The 20560-nt window shown below is 40.4% G+C and overlaps 1 protein-coding gene and 1 non-coding gene across 5 annotated transcripts in view; one reads left to right on the plus strand and one right to left on the minus strand.

Annotated features, from left to right (window-relative positions):
• The window catches only part of ABCA5 (ATP binding cassette subfamily A member 5), a 65285-nt gene extending 45518 nt beyond the window's left edge, over window positions 1-19767 (minus strand). For 3 of the 4 annotated variants that reach the window (XM_027080511.1, XM_027080509.1, XM_027080512.1), the window contains exons 1-7: window positions 19679-19767; window positions 8408-8527; window positions 7131-7335; window positions 5172-5333; window positions 4179-4267; window positions 2407-2636; window positions 663-804 (exon numbers count right to left, since the gene is read on the minus strand). In XM_027080511.1, coding sequence (XP_026936312.1) covers window positions 663-804; window positions 2407-2636; window positions 4179-4267; window positions 5172-5333; window positions 7131-7335; window positions 8408-8509 — 930 coding nt within the window. In that variant the 5' untranslated portion in view covers window positions 8510-8527; window positions 19679-19767. Of the gene's footprint in view, window positions 1-662; window positions 805-2406; window positions 2637-4178; window positions 4268-5171; window positions 5334-7130; window positions 7336-8407; window positions 8528-15720; window positions 17716-19678 lie in introns of those variants that run through there. The other variant, XM_027080510.1, reaches the window with a different exon arrangement.
• Window positions 17979-18050, plus strand: TRNAE-CUC (transfer RNA glutamic acid (anticodon CUC)). Its single transcript has one exon. It is a non-coding gene; the product is annotated as a tRNA-Glu (tRNA).
• Window positions 19768-20560: the final 793 nt, after the last annotated feature.

Consider the following 20560-nt stretch of genomic DNA (forward strand, 5'->3'; position numbering starts at 1 on the left):
CGCACCTCAACGAAGAGTAGCCCCCGCTCACCACAACTAGAGAAAGCCCGTGTGCAGCAACGAAGACCCAACGCAGCCAAAAATAAATAAATAAATAAATGTTAAAAAAAAAAAAGAGCAGGGGTGATAGTCAAAATATTTAACAACGGATACAGCATGGGCACATAAGCCAATCAGGATGGAAACTGGGACCACTTAAAACAAAAGCTTGTCATGAACATCCCACATTTAACCAAACTACCCAATGGAAATCAACACTGTCAAAGAGCTACATTTACAAAGATATATCTTTACACGACATCATCCTGTAACATAAATTAACTTGAAACAGTCAGGATCTCATAAAAACAAAGGAATAAAATGTCTAGTACCGGACAATCTTAATGGTGTATAATAAGCACAATTAAATGAAGATAGTGAAAGACAGACACAGAGGAACTGTATGTGGAATACATCATATGAAAACAAGTTAAATTGAAACTTGAGAATATTCTGTAACTTTTCTAAAAATATGGAGGCACAATGATACAACTCATGTATCAGTAGCCTAGCAACAATCTTGTCTTTCATGGGAAATCGACTGTAAGTAAACCAAACAGTAAGACTTTATTAATCAAATATTTTGACAGTTCTTTATTCCCATTTCAAATGAAAGTACTTACAGATGATAAGCCATACAGGAAAAAAAGTAGAAATATCACAAAGCAGCTACTTTGAGGAAATAAAGAAGAAGCTGTTGCAATGACTGCCATGAGAAGGGACATGAGAAAAATCAAACTTGTATACAGAAGGACCCAGGAGAGCCTGCAATGGGAACACAGATACATTTATGGCTAAAGATATAGGCTTTAACAATTTAAAAAAAAAACAGAAACATTTTAAACAAAACTTCAGCTTTATTTTAGCCATTTTATTCTTAAAATTAAGCCAATCTCTTCATTTCTTTGTATGCTCATCTATTGAAAATTAAAGCTCTCCTATGTAATTAAAAATACAGCAGCATTGGTTAAGTTGTCAGTAAAAGTATCATCTGACACAGAGATAAAATGGTGACTATCTTTCCAAGAGTCCAAAAAAAAACTGTACAGATTTATAGCAATTCATGATTAATTTAAATCTAAAACCCTCAAAAGTTCAACAATGCACAATACTTCTGATTTTCTTAAAATACGAAAGGGTTTAATGACTGACAATTTTCTTTATGGTACATGCAACAAACTGATGGCTTTTGGTACTTTAGACAGTAGCGGTTACCTTGCTAATCGACAACATAATTACTACAGGAACACAATGTGAGATCAGGAAGATCAACAATGGATTCACTACAGGACTCAACATTTCTCCTCAAAATCAGAGCTCAGTGAAATCACCACAGTATTTAGTTTCATTTTATTTTCATTTTTCAAGTTAGCAGATAATTTAATGTATGCTATCATAAAATCACCAAAATAGGGCTAAAAGATCTGAACTACCAAAACTAAAACCATTATTTTACAGAGGCAAAACTGAGGCACTGAGAAACTGATTTGCCTACATTCTTCCAGCTACTGTTTCCTCACAGAATACTTTAATAACCAATGCATCTCAAAAACCAATCACTAGTAAAACGACAGGAGAAAAAACTGCGCAAAGATGCTATGTCATGCAGAATGACCCCATTACATAAAGTGTTTTAATTAACTGTTGCATTGAGCTAAATGGAGTAAAATGGTCTACAATAATAACTCACATGCGACAGTATTAACTTCCCCCCCAAAAAAGAGGTCAAAATAATGTTGTTATTACATAGTGGAAAAAGTACGAAAAATACACCTAGAATTATTTATAAAAATGCATGCCTCTATAAAATTATCATTGTGTACAAATGCTAATGTGCTCATTTGTGAACTTTTTTCATTTGTTTCTCTAGAAATTACTTGCATATTATAACCTTACAAAGTTCACAAAAATAACTTTCTCCAGGGGAAAGAAAGCCCATATACTACATACACAAACTTCTGTCATTTTGATTACCTTTTAATAACATGTATATGCTATGATACCTGAGGAGGACTGTAACAGGCAATTCATTTCTAACTTCCCCAAATCTCCTATTTTCTATACACTGAAATATACACTGAAATACATGGAGCACGCCTCATCAACTCAAACAAAATATTAAATAAAATTTAAATAAATAATATCCACATGAGCTTTCCAAAGCTCACCTCCTTTATGTTAAAACAAGCCAATCAATTGCTGAAGCATTTTGATTGGTCTCAAAAAACTCCAAGACAAAGGCAATAACTGTGAGAAAACAGCATCAGCACCTCATCAAGTCAGGTGAACAACAAAATTACAATTCTGAAGATTTGTATACTTATACAATTATTAATCACACTGAATAACAAAGTTTTAATAACATACCAAAAGGCAGTGTCATGCAGTCCCATTATCTTTAAAAACTCTTTTAACTTCTTCTCTTTTTCTGCTACGATATGAATTGCCAAAAAGTATCCGAAAGGTGAAAATGCTATAACTAGGTATATTAAAATTACTCCTCGGGGAAAGGTATCTATTTCCACAACAGCAGTTTCTCCCATAAGGACAGCCTTAGTTGGCTCCAGCTTCTTCCAAAAAGAAACATTGGTCTTCAGCTGTAATTAGAAAATGTAAATACATTCAATTAATTTAGTTCTGATAGTAGCCCCTAAAATAATGTGACAGTTATACCCTCAAATTTAATCAATAACCTCGTACAAACACCATCCTCAAAAAGCTACACACCAGAAATAAAGTGATTGACCCCTGCATCATGATACCTATAGAAAACTGCTTTTACTCATTCTGGAGGCATGTCATAAAGTTTAAAGTCTGAAGTTCGGAAGTATATAAATTTTTATTAAATAATTTGTCAAAGAAAATAAAACTGCACATTATCATCTTTAGCTGACAATTATATGCATCTTAATAAAAACATGCATTTATAAAACTGAGGAATTAAGGAATGATCACTAGTACGATGAAAGAATGACTCTTTTTAAAATGTTCTTTTAGATAGTAAGTCCTTCTAGTGTTTTAAAATCTATATATGCAGCACGCATATAGAGAGAACAATAAAACTAGTTATGCCATATGATACACTTCTACTTAACATTCAAATGAATGGCTAAAATGAGATCTGCTCTACCTGTTCATCTAGTATGGTCTGGGTTGTGGACAGCTAAGGTCTGTAGCCAAAACACAAGTAAGTACTTTTAACACTGTCAATGTGATATGCCCTATATTTCACTGTCATTACCTTAATCTTCTGTGTTACTGAATACTGTATCTACAGTACGTTTATACCATGTTGTGAGAGTTTATAAGATAATTCTATATACATCATCTCATATGGTTCTAACAACAACGCAGTCAAGTAAAGCATTATTTTTGTAGTCATTTTACTACATAGCAGTCTAACAACTAACAGAGACAGGTCTCCTGTTCAAGGTCTCCTGTTCATTTCTGCTAAAATGTGAAACACTGCATCAGGCCTAAGCATGTCTTTAGAATGTAAATGCAACAACATTTATACACAATCTTAGTGGCAGTACAGTATTAAAATACAGAACTGGGGGCCCAAAAGCGATAGTCTGAATTAGCTTTGCCACTAATTAACTGAGTTTTGGAAAGTCACTTATAACCTTCCTGTGCTTCAGGTGCACATATAAAATGCAGACAATAACAGCACCCTTTAACATAGGGGTGTTAAAGATTAAATGGGTTGATCTTAGCACATAACTTTTTAGAAATAATGTTTGGCAAACAAGTGATAAATGTTTGTTAAATAAGAAATAAAATCTACCACTGTGATTAAGATAAAGATACTCACCTTCTTTAAACTAAGTTATTCTTATTCAAGGGAAAAGGTCTGCAAATGTAGACCTTTCATAAATACTATCTACAGTCAACACAGATATGATAATACTGGTATACAGAATGCTGAATCACATGCTTAGAAACCATCAAATAAGGTGGGTTTCAAAAAAATTAAGTCAGAGAGTATGACTTCTCCCTTATCTCTTTCCATAAAGGAGTTGTATTAAGTTATGTATTTTGTACATTTGACAGCAGTCAAATGAAATCCTGTGGTAAAGACTTCGGGGATGATTGGTAAAACACAGTTTGACTCTATTTTCTGCCTTTTTCATATTTACCTGTATAATGGCAGTATCTATCGAGGCCTGTAAAACTGTGAACCCTGAGGACCAGTACTGAACAGCCTCACATGATTTTGAACAGCCAGCTATGGGGAAAAAAAGGTGAGACGTAAGATTCTGCAATATACAAGTGTCTTCTTTAAAGGCAGCACACGTGGGGTTACCAAAGTCATATAATTAATCAGTCTCTACAGGACCAAAGAAAATAAGCAATGGCCCTCCAAAGGCAAACAAAATCTATCGCGTTCCTTATTGTTTACTTCAAAGTTTTGAAATTAAAGAGTTACATGTGTTAGGATACTGAATCGTAAATGAATACAAATGGAAAGAAAGAAATTAATGGTAAACACAGTTATTTAAAATAAATCAGTTTTCTGTTTTAAGGCAAGCCATTCTACAATGACTTATCAGCTTTAAAGATCTTCCAGATGCAATGGCAAGTCCAGGTGAACAGCACAGAAAAAAAGAAAAATTCTGTAAGGGCTTTGCGGAATCAAGTCACAAACACAGTACTTAACAGTGACTTTAACATTAGTCAAGAAATGTTTGTGGTTGATAATTATCTTTTCAGAGGTTTAGGCATTGAAGGCCGTTTTCCATGTTTCCAACATAAAACTAATAAGGTTTATTGGTGGAAGACCCTGAGATTTTAAAGGTACGCGCCATACCACATATGAAAACAATTACATGGAGAAAAGAACAGACTTAGAATGTCATACAATTCAAGATAAAATTTTGTTTTGTTACTGTAAACAATATAAATGTATTAAAATTAAGGTGGATGTTACATAAATTATACTTCATATTATATATATAGATGTAGACAGATAAATACACATATATTTTTATGCTACAGTTGACAGTCTTCTTACCTGAATAACTATTATTTAAAATGCCAATGGTGGACACCATCAAATTTTGCATATGAACTATAGGAGCAGCAAAAATGGGAATTTAATTCATTTTCATTGATTGTTTAGGGCCATTTACCTCTTGAATCCATATAAACAGAAGACACTGGAATCATATCAGGAAAAAAACGGAGTTCATAGGACATGAAGTCTTTGAAAACCACACCTACAAAGTTGCTGGGCTTAGAAAGACTGGATGCTAGCAATTCTTTTTCACTTGTATATTCTTCGGTAATTATGACTATAAAATATTATAACAATTTAGTTAGCTCACAAATTTGAATAGTTTATTGTAATACAATACACCAAGTTTAACATTATATTTGATGAATGTAATATTTCATAAGCACTTGTTTGATGCTCTAACTTCTTAGAAAATGAATACAGCTCTTCTAAAAAGAAACTAAAAACTGAATATTAAAATAGTGCAATTTTACAGACACTATTTCTTAGCTGTCATTTGATGACATAAATTATGTATGTGTCATGTAACACATAAGTTATTAACGTAATAAAATAGATCATATGCTTTACATGCAATATATGTAGTCCACTTATCTACGTCAAAGTAAAACCATACAAACGACTCCTTGATAAATGAGTGGATATTTGATTTTCAAATATTCCTTCTTATGAAGAAAATTCCATAATCCTTCCTCAGAAACTAAATGTGTATGTTAGTAACTATGACACACTCGTCTTTGAATAAAAATTGCCATTTAAACCCAATAGTGCTTGTTCCTTTCTTAGAAGATACGTGAAAAAATACTGTAATCATCATTCAGCTCTTTTCACACCATAATCTTAATTTTTTAACATTTTCTTGAAGTCTTATTTACAAGCAAGCAGTCTTCACTACAGGAGGCTCAGAACATGTCATGAAATGGGAAAAAAAACCACGTAGGATCAGAACTTAACTTTACTACTTATTAGCTGTGTGAGAACAGGTAAGCAATTTAATTCCCTGAACTTTAGCATCCTCACCCACAATACCTAGCTGATCACAAGGGGCTGTTAATATCGAATGTAGTTACAGACATGAAAATGCTTTGTAAATTATAAAGTATTACTTAAATGTTAATTCTCATGATTTTCCAGACCTTGAAGGTGTACATGGAACTCCAGGATTGATCTGAAGGAAGAGGGTGTTAATTCAACATCCTACCAGTTAAGTTACCATGTATGTATGTACAATCTCACGTTCAGAGTTCTGCCATTAAAAAGACAGAACTTAAAAAAAAAAAATCTACATACATTTCTACTATTCTGCCATCTAAGTTAATACACACAGACTTGGATTTCTTTAGCATATATACTTTTGTCCTACTCAGAATTACCAATGAATTTCATTCTCAACATTTCTGATGAGTTCTTCTTAGCTGACATGCTAAATTCTTATGGCTATCATGCTGCTTATGCTTAATATGATAAACCAACAAATGTATTCTATACTAGTAAGATAAAAATATTAAACAGTAATACACCAGAAAGAAACCACTGGGGAGAAAGCTATTTGGCTCGTGGTTGTATCAGCATCTTCTGTTTAGTGCCACATTATCCAATAATGCGTGACCCACACTAAAGTCAATTACAACTAACAATCCTACATGATGGAAGATAACAGGTTATTTTCTTATTTTCTACAATTCAGCATTTCATTAAATCAATCATCCTGGCATCAGCATTACTGTCTTTATGTATTTCTAGTTTCTTAATAGTTACGTGAGTCAGAATCAAAATGAAATATTCCTTCAAATCTTTTATACTATACAAATATGCTATTTTATAAATGGTCTATGAATTAAATATAAAATATTAAAACATAAAATATGCTTCCTATTACCAAGACTACAAATTAAAGTTTCACAAGAATCATAAGGCAGCAGAATTACATGATGTTAGTATTTCTATAAAACTATGTTTTGGTGAAAGGACATATATCTAAATGTTAAGAATGGTATTTACTCAATAAAGCAAACGGCAAAATACTGAAGAGGCTTTCTGCAAGAGACACAATACACATGTAAACTCACAATACCGTTAGGAAGGTGATCGGTAGAAACCTTGTGCATGATGTCTCTTGTAATATTAGTCACTGGTGTAAATCCAAGAACTAGGTTAGAGAGGACAGATTTGTCCATGGGGTTAAGTTCCATGTCAGGCACTTCTTCATAGATCTTATTCGGATGCATCATGCTTATTAACACTAACCAAAATAAAAAAAATAGTGGAAAAAGAATTTCCTATAACAAAGGAAACAAACAAAATAATTACAAAGTATAACAATGGCAGCAAAGATCATCAAGATTTCTATGAGTATAACTAATACTAACAAAAAACATGAGGAACTTGGGTCTCCTCTCTTAAGTACAAAAAATAAAAGCAATTCCATCCTAAAAGAAATACTGTGCTGAACCTAACCCAACAGCATATGAATTTTTCCTTTACATTCAATTTTACTAAAATATTTTAAAATTCATGTCACCATAATACATTTAAATGACATAAAAGCTAACATTTAAACATCTTAGATTACTAATATAAACTATAATAATAAATTTACTCATACATGACTTTATTCAAAGTAACTTACCAAACATCTGTAATAGGGATCACCATAAAAATGTCTTTATTCAAGTCTGAATTAAAACTCATGCTTTAATTACAGCTAAGTTTCTACTACTAAAACTATACTCAATTATATTCAGTAGTCAACTTTAACAGGGGTGAACTCATTATTGTTTCGTCTTGCTGTTTAATTGTTCTGCTGGCTTCAAGAGATCAACAATACCATTCCATCCTTTAAAATCACTAGTAACTGGTTAGCCAGAGTTCTTACTTTCTTTCACCTTTTAAAGTAATGTATGCTAAATAAATAAATAATAAAGTAATGTATGCTTGTGGGAACAAATATGTGGCATCATCTTAGTAATTATGGGCAATTCAATCCAGAGTCCAAAAGATGGCCGGCGATAAGGAATAAACTATGGAATAATGTTCCATGAAGTTATCTGCAGAATCTATTTTTCATTCCATGAAACGGGAAATGCATGCCTCAAGGTTCAAAATCAAGCACTGATATTAGAAATTAACTAAATTTAGACATCATTATTAAAATTTTTGACATTCAGAAAACATGGGATAATTTAGGTATTTTTCTGAGGCCAACACAACAAGTTTTTACAAGCAAATTAAAGGGACCTAAGAATATAAAATTATAATAAAAATGTATCCAGCAAAACAAATCACCTTTTAAAGATGGAACATACTAATGCAAAATAAACTGCAATAAGACATAATGGTCACTTAACTTACCTGAACGCTACTTTTTTTAGTCCTGCATTTAATGAGGTAATTCTTCAGTAGGAGTGTTCTGGTCTGTCTCCAAACTCCAACTTCCCGAATTGCAGTAGCCATGTTTTCTGGATTAGTTTACTAAAGAAAGGAGATTGGAAAAAAAGAAATTGGAACCACACAGTCAAGTATATGCCATTTCTAACGTCAAAGACAGACAGATGTTTCAGCCTCAGGCTAGACAGTTAAGCATACTCCACACTGTCTCTCCTACCCGGACAGAATGCACGGAACGGCAATGTGAAGATCCTGAAAAGTAAATAGTAGCATGTGAAGCAAGGGGGAACCGGAATTCCACTTTTTCTCTTCCAGTGTCCTCTAAACTGAACGCACTGCAAGTGGGCACTGGGACACAGAGAAAGCTCCGGAGGAAGCTCTCTAGTTCTGGCTCGGTAGGAAACGGAAGTCTTCTGCTCACGGAGAACGGGGAAACACCCAGTCTTTTATTCTTTTCTACATTCTCCTGTGCCCTTGTCCCCAAGCAACCCCGTTTACAGCAGTGTCAGACTGCAGTGATGAAAGCTGAGCCCAGCTAAACTCTCTCTTCTGAGTGGAGCTTCTTCCACAAGGGTCGGGAGACAAAGCCCGCCGCTTTCTGCTCTGTCACCTTCCAGACACAGGGCCCTGAATGCGGCACATGCAGTCGCCGAAGTGCGTGGCCCAATGGGGCAGGAAAACCCTAGCTTGGCGGCTGGAAGATGGAAAAGAGAAGCCACGGGGAATCAAAAAGTAGCAGGGAGAGCAAATGAAAAGAGGAGTTCAGGGAAGCAACGCAATGAAGTTGTTCATTAGCTCCTGGACTAACACACCCAATCTGGGTAAATATGCATCTACTCCTACTCCGTGCACCAAACACTTGAGGAACTGAATTCACAGACAGACGCACCGCCCAGATCCGGATGGGTCACTGGGCGGCACACACGGACAGATTCAAACTGCACTGCAAAGGCTTCTGAAAACTAAACCGAAATTAGAACCACAGTTCAGAGAACGTGGGCAGAAACTGAAGACCTGAACCTAACCAGGTGGACAGCACGCTAAAAGAAGACATCAATGCTCTCTACGGGATGAAAACAAAACCCGCAGTCTCACACAACGCAAAATGACTCCGGTAATGAAGCATGTGAAAAATGTCACTCTACCCACAGGTGCCACTGCCAAGGTGACACAGATTTTGAAATTATCTGACGAAGACTTTAAGGCAGCTACTTAAAAAGTGCTCCAGCAAACAGTGGCAAGAAAACAGTCATTCCTGAAAACAATGAAAGTGTCAGCAAAGAAACAAGATATCAAGCAGCACCAAGTAGTCATTCTAGAACAGAAAAACACAGCAACAAATACACAAGATCCACAGAATGGGCTCAAAAGCAGAATGGAGACAACAGAAAAACATCAGTCAACTTGATAGATCAAGAGAAGCTACTCAATCTGAACAAAAGAGAGAAAAGAGGTTTTGTTGTTGTTGTTTTAACAATTAACAATACCTCAGAGAACTGTGAGACAATAACAAACGGTCTAACATTCAAACGATCAGAGGCCCAGAAAGAGAGAAGTGTGTTAATGCTGCAAAACGTATTTACAGAATTACTGGCTGAAAACTTCCCAGATTTGGCCAGAGATGAAACACCTAAGAGTTTCAAGACGCTTGATGAAACCGAAACAGGATAAATCGAAGGAAATCCACATTCAAACACATCGTGATTAAACTGCTAAAAATGAATGACAGTGAAAAATCTTGAAAGCAGTCAGAGAATAACCACTGCATCACCTACAGGAATACTGCTTCGAACGAGAGCAAATTTCTCATAAGAAACTCCGTGGCTAAACTGGGTACTCATACACTGCGGGCGGGACTGCAAAGGGGTTTAGCTGCTGAGGAAAAGTTTGGCAGCTCTCCAAAAGTGAAACAGAGTTCCTACATGATCCCACTACTCCATGGGGACTCAAACAAGTGCACGTTCACACAGGGTCATAACTGTTAAACAGAGTTCCTACGTGATCCCACTACTCCATGGGGACTCAAACAAGTGCACGTTCACGCAGGGTCATAACTGCCAAGACGCAGAAACAGCCCAAATGTCTACCAACAGACGAAGGGAAAAACAGACTGTGGTGTATACACGCAATGATTTACTATTTACCATAAAGAGGAACGCAGTACTGATACACGCTACAACGTGGATGAACCTCCAAAACATTACGTTACGTGAAAGAAGCCAGACACAAAAGGTCAAATCGGATTCCATTTATGTGAAATTTCCAGAATACATAAATCCACAGAAATGGAACGCAGACTGGTAGTTGCCAGAGGAGAAGGGGAGAAAGTGCTTAATGAGTACAGGGTTTCACTCTGGAGTGACGGAAACAAATTTCACCTCAGTGTACTTTTTGAGCTGTATGACCTAAATCACTGCATCACAGGCCCAGTAGCCCTCTTCCAGGCTAAGCTGACCCTCTGGAGGCCCCTGGGGCCCCTTCTGCGAGTGGACCTCTGCTGGAGCCACATCGCAGGTCTTCAAAGAGGTTATATGCAAGCAGAAGCCAGCCTGGCCGGGCTCCCGAGTGCACTCTCCGTGGTCCCTACTCCAGTTGGCTCGGCCCCGTCACCTAGAAAGGTATCGAGAGGGCAGCTTGGAGGAGACACCACAAAAGTCCCGCTAAGCCTTCTTCAGAGAGACATTTGTTCCTTGTTTTATATAAACCTATTTGATGGCAGCCACTGGTGTGACCCCCTCTACCACAAGGACAGTCTGTTCCAAGCTGGCTGACCGTCTCCACCTGGATAAAAAAGCAGGCAACTTTTTAGAGGCAGCTTGTCTTACCCCCCAAAAGGCAATATACATAATTGAAGTTTGGAGCAAATAAACATCCTCTTTATAGGTGCAGAAGAGAGCTTTTTCTTAAATTTAACGATGAGATTTAGACAACTTTCATTCCCTCTGTGCTTTTTTCTATTTTCTCAATTTTTCCATCAATATGTGTTCCTTATATGGTGGGGAAAAAAGTAATTACACAATTAGATATACTGTAAAAATATTAAATGAGTAAATTAAAAAGAGCAAAATTGCAGCAGCCAAGAAAGGAGGATACACTCAAAATAAATGCTCCCAACAGCCTCATTCCTGTTATATCAGATCCTGCAATGAGCTGGTGATCACCTCTAGGCCGATGAAAGGAAGGAGAGAAGGAGGGAGGGTGGAAGGTAGAGAAAGGCAGACGGATCACACTCATTCGAGGATGATTTACTACAAAACATAGAAACACTAACCAAGTTAACAGCAAGAACATTCTCAAGCTATCTGCCAAAACACATCGATTTAGTGGGAGCCACTGAATTATTCATTCCAACCGAACGCTGCAAGCTCGATGCCTCATTTTTAGAAAACAGGCCCCTCCTGAAGCAGCTGATGGACTCACAGTATTCTTCCTTCCTTTGAGAACTGCTCCCTGAACTCAGGGTTGAGTCTTTAACAGCCTTGCCTGAAGCCCATGAACCTGTGCACACACCCCGCCATCCCACCAGACACACCACGACTACCATCACCACGGCCACCTCTGAGCGGTAGCATTTGAGTTTTCTCCAGGCAGAGTGGAATTTTTAACTAAGAGACCCAGAGACTGGGACTCATGGAAACAGTTAGATTAATAGAAGCATTTAAGAAAGTTCATACATTCTCGGAACTAAGCTTTCCCCTAAGGTTTGATACCTACTGTGCCCAAAACCTGATTCTTCTTCCTTGGACTATGTGAAATGCCCTATTATCTACCCAGTATATTTTATTTTCACTTAAGCTGGCCAGATCAGTTTCTATTTCTCACATCAAAGGACTCAGCCAGTGTTACAGTATAATGTGTTCTTAACTCCATGGTTAGAAAACTCCGAAAACAGCGGTTTTCAAAGTGAAGTGTGTCAGGAACAAAGGGAAATCTTAAAGACCCACGTGCCTCCCTGCCTACCAAGTGTACAGTTCCACTGACGCTAACGGGAGTGAGCGCGCAGGGCCCGATAAAAAGCGGAGAACCACTGATGTAGTTTTTAAAGTAGCTTTTAAGTAATATTAACAGGGAGATAAATGTCTCTGCAGAAGATGACGCACAATGACTAATCAAAGGAGTCACTTCAGCGTCTATCCAGCCTCAGTTTTGTCCTTTCTTCCAAAGCACAAAATCCCTTCTGAAGCAAAAGGTGTTTTCATGCTGTTTTCCTTTTGCCCCTGAGCTCTAATTTTTCTTCCTCACCGTTTTTCCTCAGCCAGAATGTCTTCTGTCTCAGCGCAGAAAGAATTCCGGGAGAGGCAGAGTGAGAGGGAAAGAAGAGTTTGTTAGTACAGGACGCTTGTGAGAGACACAAGCCCACAGGCAAGGGAGTGCCGTCCTGAGAACTCGGCGGGCTACATTTTTATAAGCAAAGGAAAAGTGGGGAGGGGGGAAAAGACCACCTTCTTTTTCATTCTTCAAGTCTTCCACTATTAACTCCTCCTACATGGTGGGCGGGGGAGTTTTTGACCCCATATGGCCCAACCGGGATTGTCATGGCGCTATGGAAATGAGCAAAATGGCAGTCCTGTTACACATACTATGATATTGTAAATTATTTCAGGTTTTGGTATAATGTCACCTTTCCCCGATATCTCTGCTCTTAGCGCATGCAGACATGTAAGCCCCTTCTCAAGGATCATCAACTTGCCGACTTCACTGGGCAGGATGTGGGTCTCATGCCACCATCGTTTCATTGTTTGGGGGCATGTCTCGTGCTTCTGCTGCTTGGTTCTGTTGTTAAGCAAACCTGCTTTCTTGAGTGATCGTTAACTTACAGGGTCTCCCATACGTTTTTATTTATGATCCCCTAGTGGGATTAACTATTTAATTACCTACTTTGACTCCCTACTCTGTCCCTGTCAGAATGACCAAAAGAATAAATACACATAATGCTGAAAATGGTGCCTGGAACATGGCAAGTAATTACACGTTGATCACTACTGTCTATAAAAGTAGTATAACTAATATCCTCAAGGGATATCATACTCATGAAACAAGGACAAAGCAATTCAGAAAAAGCTGCTAGAGAATTTGGAAATGGAACAGACAGATAGAAATAAAATTCTTGCTAGCTGGGGTGAGTGCCAAATCGGTGAGTTAGAATGGACTGAGTCAAGGTAATTCCCCCAGAATCGATGGCCAGAGGACAGAGGGAAGAAAATGCTGACCAGGAAGCATGCACTCTGTTATGAAGTATACAGACGAATCAGTGCTATGACTCACCTGAACAAACCGATGTTTTTTATATTCATAAGCTCCAGTCTAATCATGTGAAAAATGTTAAATTTCAGTAACCTTGAACTTCCATCTACTCAAATTATTAAAACAAAACATCTTCAAGAAGAAAAATCAATTGACTTATTGTTTTCTTCAAGAAAGTAAACACCTGGTTTGGGTGTTTGAAAACTAAAATGAAACATTCTTAACATTGATTCTTCATTAACTTTTAGTTTAATGTTCACCTAACCAGTAACTTCAAAGCTGTAGACAGGTTTTTATAAACTGACAACAATGAACCTATTTGCCCACCTGGGCACCCACAACCCACTGAGTTTAAGCAGGTGCAATTTGAAAAGGGCCGTGGGGAATAAATCAGGCGAGGATGGCTCTGCATCATGATGTGAAGCACTAACTACTGTAAAAGGCTCCTTGCAAACCACAGGTGCTGAGGGAAATATTGTGCTGCTTCTTCAAGTGCTGAGACCACAGTGTCTCTGCGAATTAATGTTTGTCCTTTGGGAGAAGACGGAAGGAAAACGAAAAGAGGGAAGCCTGCACCTCCCACTGGTGGGGTGATCATAAAGTCCCCTCTGCTCCCCCCGCCCCACACTGCTTTGCAGGGTAGGGAGGGGGGATTTGGGATGGAGGAAGGATATGGGAAGGCAGTGCTTTCTATACTGAATGAAGACCTCTGCCGAAGATAAAGAGACGGTGTCTGAGCTGAAACCAAGCCCTATGGGCAGGGCACTGAGGTTTCCTGAAAGAAAGGTGGAAATCCACCCCGCAGAGGTGACATGAAAGTGGCTCTTCTGACTCCAGTGCACAGCTGAAAGCGGGGCTGCAAAGTTAGGAACGAGGCACGGCCAGCAAGGGGACATCTGTAAAAAGTTTAACTCGTCCTGTGCCTTTTCCTGGACCAAAAGAAAACCCATATTTAGCATAAAGCTCTAAATTTCCTCTTTCTACACTGTAATTCCCCTGAATTATCCCAAACGTTATAGCCTTATGTGGTGAGATTCAAAAGGACAAAAGCAAAAGGCAGTGAAGGATGCTTGGCCTGCCCCGCATTTAACATTGGCTGTTAAGTGGGAAGAGAATCATACAGTCAACATCCAGGAGGAGTTTACTCACAAGTAACAGAGTTCACACAAGCCCAGGGCATTGTAAATAGAGACGACCAGACAACCGTAAAAAAGCAGCTTTTTGAGTAGACAACACATGTAAGACCTCTTTTGCAACATATATTAGAAGATGACCCTTGAAAGCACAAGTTCACAACTTAAGAGCAATAAAACTTCTAATGGCATAGTTTTAACAAATTGTACTTTTTGGAAAACTTACAATACTTGACACAGTTCCAAAGTCTTACCAAGGCAGTACCTTTAAAACTCTTAAACAAAGCCAATTCTTAACTGCTCGAGAACTATGACAAAGACATAGAAATATGGGTACAAAATTATTTTTAAGAATATTTAAAGTGTCTTTCCATTGCTCCACAGCGTATCTGGGGAATGTGTTAAGTTTGTTATAGAGCTTTAAATAATAATTAGTTTTATGCACCTAGTATCACTAAAGGTTTAATTAAATATTTAACTTTCTGCTGGAGGAAGGAGGGAACGAAAAGTGCTCACTGAACTGAGAAAGCACCTTGAGACCGAAAAACAAAACGAGGCAGGCAGCTGCACGCAATCAATGGATCCGTTTATTACAGGGTAACTTACTCACAGGGTGGGCTCCTGATCGGGGAAAAATGACCTGCAGCTGCACTCCCCTCCTCACCGGCGGGGGCCCCTGGGACGACTTTAGAGTTAACCTAGCGTATGGAGGCAGGTGCTTGGAAACGGGACGTGTACTCCTAAGTCAAAGTTCATGACTGGGTACCTAGTCTCGTGGGCACCGGGAATATACATCATCGTTGTTTGGGGACTGACAGAGCATGGAGGCCACCTGATCCTAACGATTATTAAAACAGTTTCTATTAACTGCAAAGCTTTGACAACAGAGAAGTGACTTACTGCACAGTTCAGTCCTGGGTAGGGTGGGTGAAAGGACAGGATAAACTGTAAGAGCCCAGGATGGCGTCAGTAATGCTAACAGCCATATATCCATACTTTTCCTAGATAAAAATAATTCACATTAAATCTAATAAGTTGCAAGAAAACGGAAAGCCCACTAAAGCCCATCTTCCTTTTCTAATGCATTAATAGTTGACTTAAAGACTGAATTTACATAACCCAAAATTCAGTATCAGAAATTCACTACTGTATTAAAGAAACATTGATTACTATATGTGCTACGAAATATACTTCACCTTTGTCAAAGCAGTAAAAATGTGCATGACCTTTAGAAATAACGGTCAGAAAAAAGTATCTAGAATGTATTAATTTTAGTTCTGAGAGGAACAAATTAAGATTATATCCTATAAAAAAGGAATTGAGCCATCCGAATGTTCACAGCCATCCTGGCAAAAGATGTGGTCAGTCAGTCACCTTAGCAAGTTTGAAAGGATTCCTGGAAAGGATCTAAGCTGGAAGTATCCCCAACAGACGACTATTAGAGGTGACTTCTCATCCACCCAAGCAGAGCTGATTATTACTCCTTTGTTCCAATAAATAAACTGTAATTGCGGTTACCATACTGTGTCATCATGATTTGTTTACATCTTAATCTTGAACTTGACCATGAAATCCGTGACAAAAAGACTGCCTTCTTTGTTTCTCTACCACCCATGGTAATACTAAAACCAGTATCATCTTACCGCAAGTTCCTTTATCCAGATTTGCTGAGAGTCTATAGATCAAAGGTCTGTAACGGAGCCCGAGGGGGTTAAATCCAGCCCACAGGCTGTTTTGTACAGCCCAGTAGTTAGGAATGGTTTTCACATTTTTAAATGGGGGGAAAAATCAAAGAATAACAGTATTTTGTGACATGTAAAAATTATAGGAAACTCCAATCTCGAGTCTAGAAATAAAGTGTTATTGGAGCAGAGCCATGCTCAGCTGTTTCTGTGCCGCCTGTGACTGCTTTGTGCTACAACAACAGAGTTCAGTAATCAAGACAGAGACCATGGGGTCCACAAAATCTAAAACATTTACTGTGTGGCTCTTCACAGAAAAAGCTTGCTGACCGTTACAGACAAAAGGAGGAAGGAAGAAGAAAAGCGGCATAGTCATTAAACAGTTACTGAGGGATTTATGCACCAAACTTTTTAAAAAATAATACAAAACGGAGTTAGACACTGTCACTGACTTTGCAGATAGATAAAATTTAATATAATGTGGTAAGTGCAACTGGGGGAAAGAGTCTGGGAAAGAGTGGAATGCAAATTCCAGGCAGGGAAAAAGAATGGAAGAACTAGACTCCCCAAAGGGGCTTGACTTGTGTAAAGAACAGGGAAACCTGCAATGAGGCAGAGGCTCGGGCAAAGTGAATTGGGGCAAAAAGGGCAGGTGTACCCTCTAGACGACACTATTAGGACAGGCCCTGGAAACAGGATGTCAAATACCTTATATGCAAAATTAGACTAGACATCTTTATTTTGTGTACCCATACTTCCTTGATTGCACTTTTCATACTTAAGAATAATTGTTTAATTGCCTGGCAATCCCATATTTCACTAGTCCTTTCACTTTCCTAATCCCCAAAGCTTCCACCCACAGCATCGCCCTCAAATGATGACCTTGATCCCCACTTCACTGAGAAACTGAAGCCATCAGGAGAAATTTCCGAAACGTTCCACTACCCCTTCTATCCACCTACCTACAGCCGCATCAGAGGTAATGTTATACATTTCAACAAGGTGCCATTTCGGCCTAAACTGAAGATTTTGTTTCCACTAGAACTCTGAGAGATAAAAGCTAAATGGATTCTGGTATCAATGAGACCTTTAATTTAAGATTTATTTTTTAGAAGAAGAGGTTAAGAACATCTTTGGCAGATGACTTGAAAGAAGTTCCTGCCCAGCTACAGACATCACTGGCTTCTCAACTAATAAAACAAAAGCACTATCGGGACTTCCCTGGTGGCGCAGTGGTTAAGAATCCACCTCCCAATGCAGGGGATGCGGGTTTAATCCCTGGTCAGGGAACTAGATCCCACATGCATGCCACAACTAAGAGTTCGCATGTCACAACTAAGGAGCATGTGTGCCCCAACTAAAGGACCTGGTGAGCTGCAACTAAGGAGCCCACCTACCTCAACTAAGACCTGGCACAACCAGAAATAAATTAAAAAAAAAAAAAGGCACTATTAAAATCAAGTCTTTTACAGGAATTCCATGGTGGTCCAGTGGTTAGGACTCGGCACTCTCACTGCTGAGGGCCAGGTTCAATCCCTGGTCAGGGAACTAAGATCTCACAAGCAGTGAAGCACACTCAAAAAGAGAAACCAAGCCTTTTAACTTAACAGGGAATAAATTATAAATGTTCTCTTCTTCTCTAGTGTTTTAAAATTTACTGAAGGTAGTATAATAATAAAAGAAAATAATAATTGTCAATATGATTTAACCTAAATTTTATGACAGTATTTCTTGCTGAATGGGAAAATAATGCAATGGTACCCACATGACAAGTTATCCAATACTTTTTCTTATATATAACAGGTTCCTAAAAACTTGTGCTTACAACTATTCTAGGACGATTAATTCACACACTAGCAAAGATCCCAATTTATGAGAATACTACAAAATTCTTTTATGCAATCATCTCCTCAAGCTCAAGGGCAGAGATTACAAATCGTATTCATCTTGGCATTCCTGGCACATAGCTTAGCATCTAGAATATAAAAGACACTCAGATAAACCTGTAATGTATTAATAATGTATTAATGTATTAATGTATTAATAAACTTGCTTTGACCCTGAATGCAAGATTTCCCTATACTGAATCCTGTTTGAAGGAAAATACACTTAAACAGCACATATTCCAGGATTAATGCCTTACTAGTTAGCTTTTAACCCAAATACCCCCAAGAGCCCTAACTGCCCTAATAATGTTCTCCTGTACGGAGTCTTCCCTAAAAATATGTAACATCGCTCTCTGGATAGAAGCAAAATGTAGGGCATCAAGGACGAGAACTTAAGAGTCTGGCATCCCTGGGTTGGAAGCTCAGCCCTTTTGGCTAGTTGGGACCGAAATAAGTGACTTAACTTTTTTGGGAAGCGTTTTCCACATCTGCCCAATAGAATAAGACCCCTCCGACCTCCAAAGGATGCTGGCAAGACTGAACGAGATAATACTGAACCTGGCTCACGGCTCGGAGTCCAACATACACTCCTTTTCTCCCCTTCCGTTCCTGCACAACGTCCTCGATGTAGAGTAAACGTGACTGCCTTTATTCTTTCAGACTTATTTAGAAACGTCTGTCCAAGCCTTGGGAGCCCAGGAGCAACCCTCCTACAGCTATTAGCGCCGGCAGCCTCCCGAGCTTTCGCGTCTGCTGTAGTATCAATACTTCCACGCCTGGAGCCTTGCGTTTCGGGAACCAGGGCACTTCCCCCAAAACCGTGCCCCAAGCTCTGCACATCTCTCCCGAACTCCTCCTAGCGCAGAGCGAGGAGCAGCCCGAAGCTCCCAAGGGAACCCGCGCTCGCGGCCAGGTGTTCAGAGGGAATTCCCTTCCCAACATCTCCGCCCTCCGCAACGGCGCCCTGAGGATGGAGACCACCCCGGCCAGCCCAAGGCAGGGGTCCCGCGGCGACCCCGGCATCCGCACCCCGACACCCCGGGAGGCGAACAGCATCCTCCTCCACAGGACACGCCGCAACCGCGCTCTCCCCGACCTCGGGGACCCTTCTGCCCCCCAGCTGCCGGCTCGGCCCCCTCCGAGCCCCGCTGCACTCCAAGCCCCAGACCCCCCGGCCGCACCCACCGCTCCTCCCCCGCCGGCCGCCCCTCCTCGACCCCTCACCCCCTCCCAGGGGTGACAGCCACCCCGGCGGGCCTCACACCCCGCAGCCCTGGGCGACCGCGTCACCTCAGGGCCGGGCCGAGCGCCGACCGGCCGGGACGCGCGGAGTCTGCGGGGACCTCAGCTCGGAACAGTGTCCGAGAGGGCGGCCGCGCGCGCGCGCGCGCCCCCGACGCTGCAGGACGGGGAGGGCAGGGGCGGAGAGGGGAGGGCGCGGTGCCGGAAGCCGCGCTCCGCCCCGCGCAGGACGCACCTGAGGGCGGGGCACCCCGAGGACGCAGCCAGCAGACGGGCGCGCTCCCGCCGCTCGGCCCGGCGCATCTCGGCGCAGGCGCGGAGAGCGACCCTGGGGGCGGGGCCTCGAGGGGGCGGGGCTGCGAGGGCGGGGCTGCGAGGGGCGGGGCGAGCGGGCGCTCCAAGGCCCGGGACCCCTGGGTCCGCCTGGACGCCCGTCTCTGCAGCGCGGCCTCGTGGCTCAGCCCCCGGCGCCTCAGATCTGCCTCCTTCGTGGAGACCTCGCCCAGCTCCCCCCGGGACACTGGCAGAAACAACGGGCTTGAAGTCAGGGACTCCGATTTGAGTCCAAAGTCTGCAGTATCCTGGCGTGTGACCTTGGTCCGCCGACCCATCCTCATCTGCCTCCTGCGTCATACCCACTAAGAATCCTTTCTTCTCTGCCTCTCGGCTTTTAAGCGGTCCCCTCCCAGGTCTGCATTCCGCAGCCCCTTCTCCTTCCCGCCGCCCTGTGTGGGGTGCAGTGTCTTCGTGCCATCAGACCCTGACCTAGGACATGTGGACATTAAAAGATGCTTCAGATTCCGAAGTGTCCTCCTGAGAGTCTGGGATGTGGCAGATCCTGAATCTTCCAAATGGCCTGAGACATACCGCATCTGTGGGAGATTCTATACCGCACTTTTATTTGCTAAAAATGTAAACTGGTGTTTGCCC

The sequence above is a fragment of the Aethalodelphis obliquidens genome, unplaced genomic scaffold (genome assembly GCF_003676395.1).
Source record: "Aethalodelphis obliquidens isolate GAN/ISIS:26980383/991018 unplaced genomic scaffold, ASM367639v1 scaffold44, whole genome shotgun sequence".
Lineage (NCBI taxonomy): Eukaryota > Metazoa > Chordata > Mammalia > Artiodactyla > Delphinidae > Aethalodelphis > Aethalodelphis obliquidens.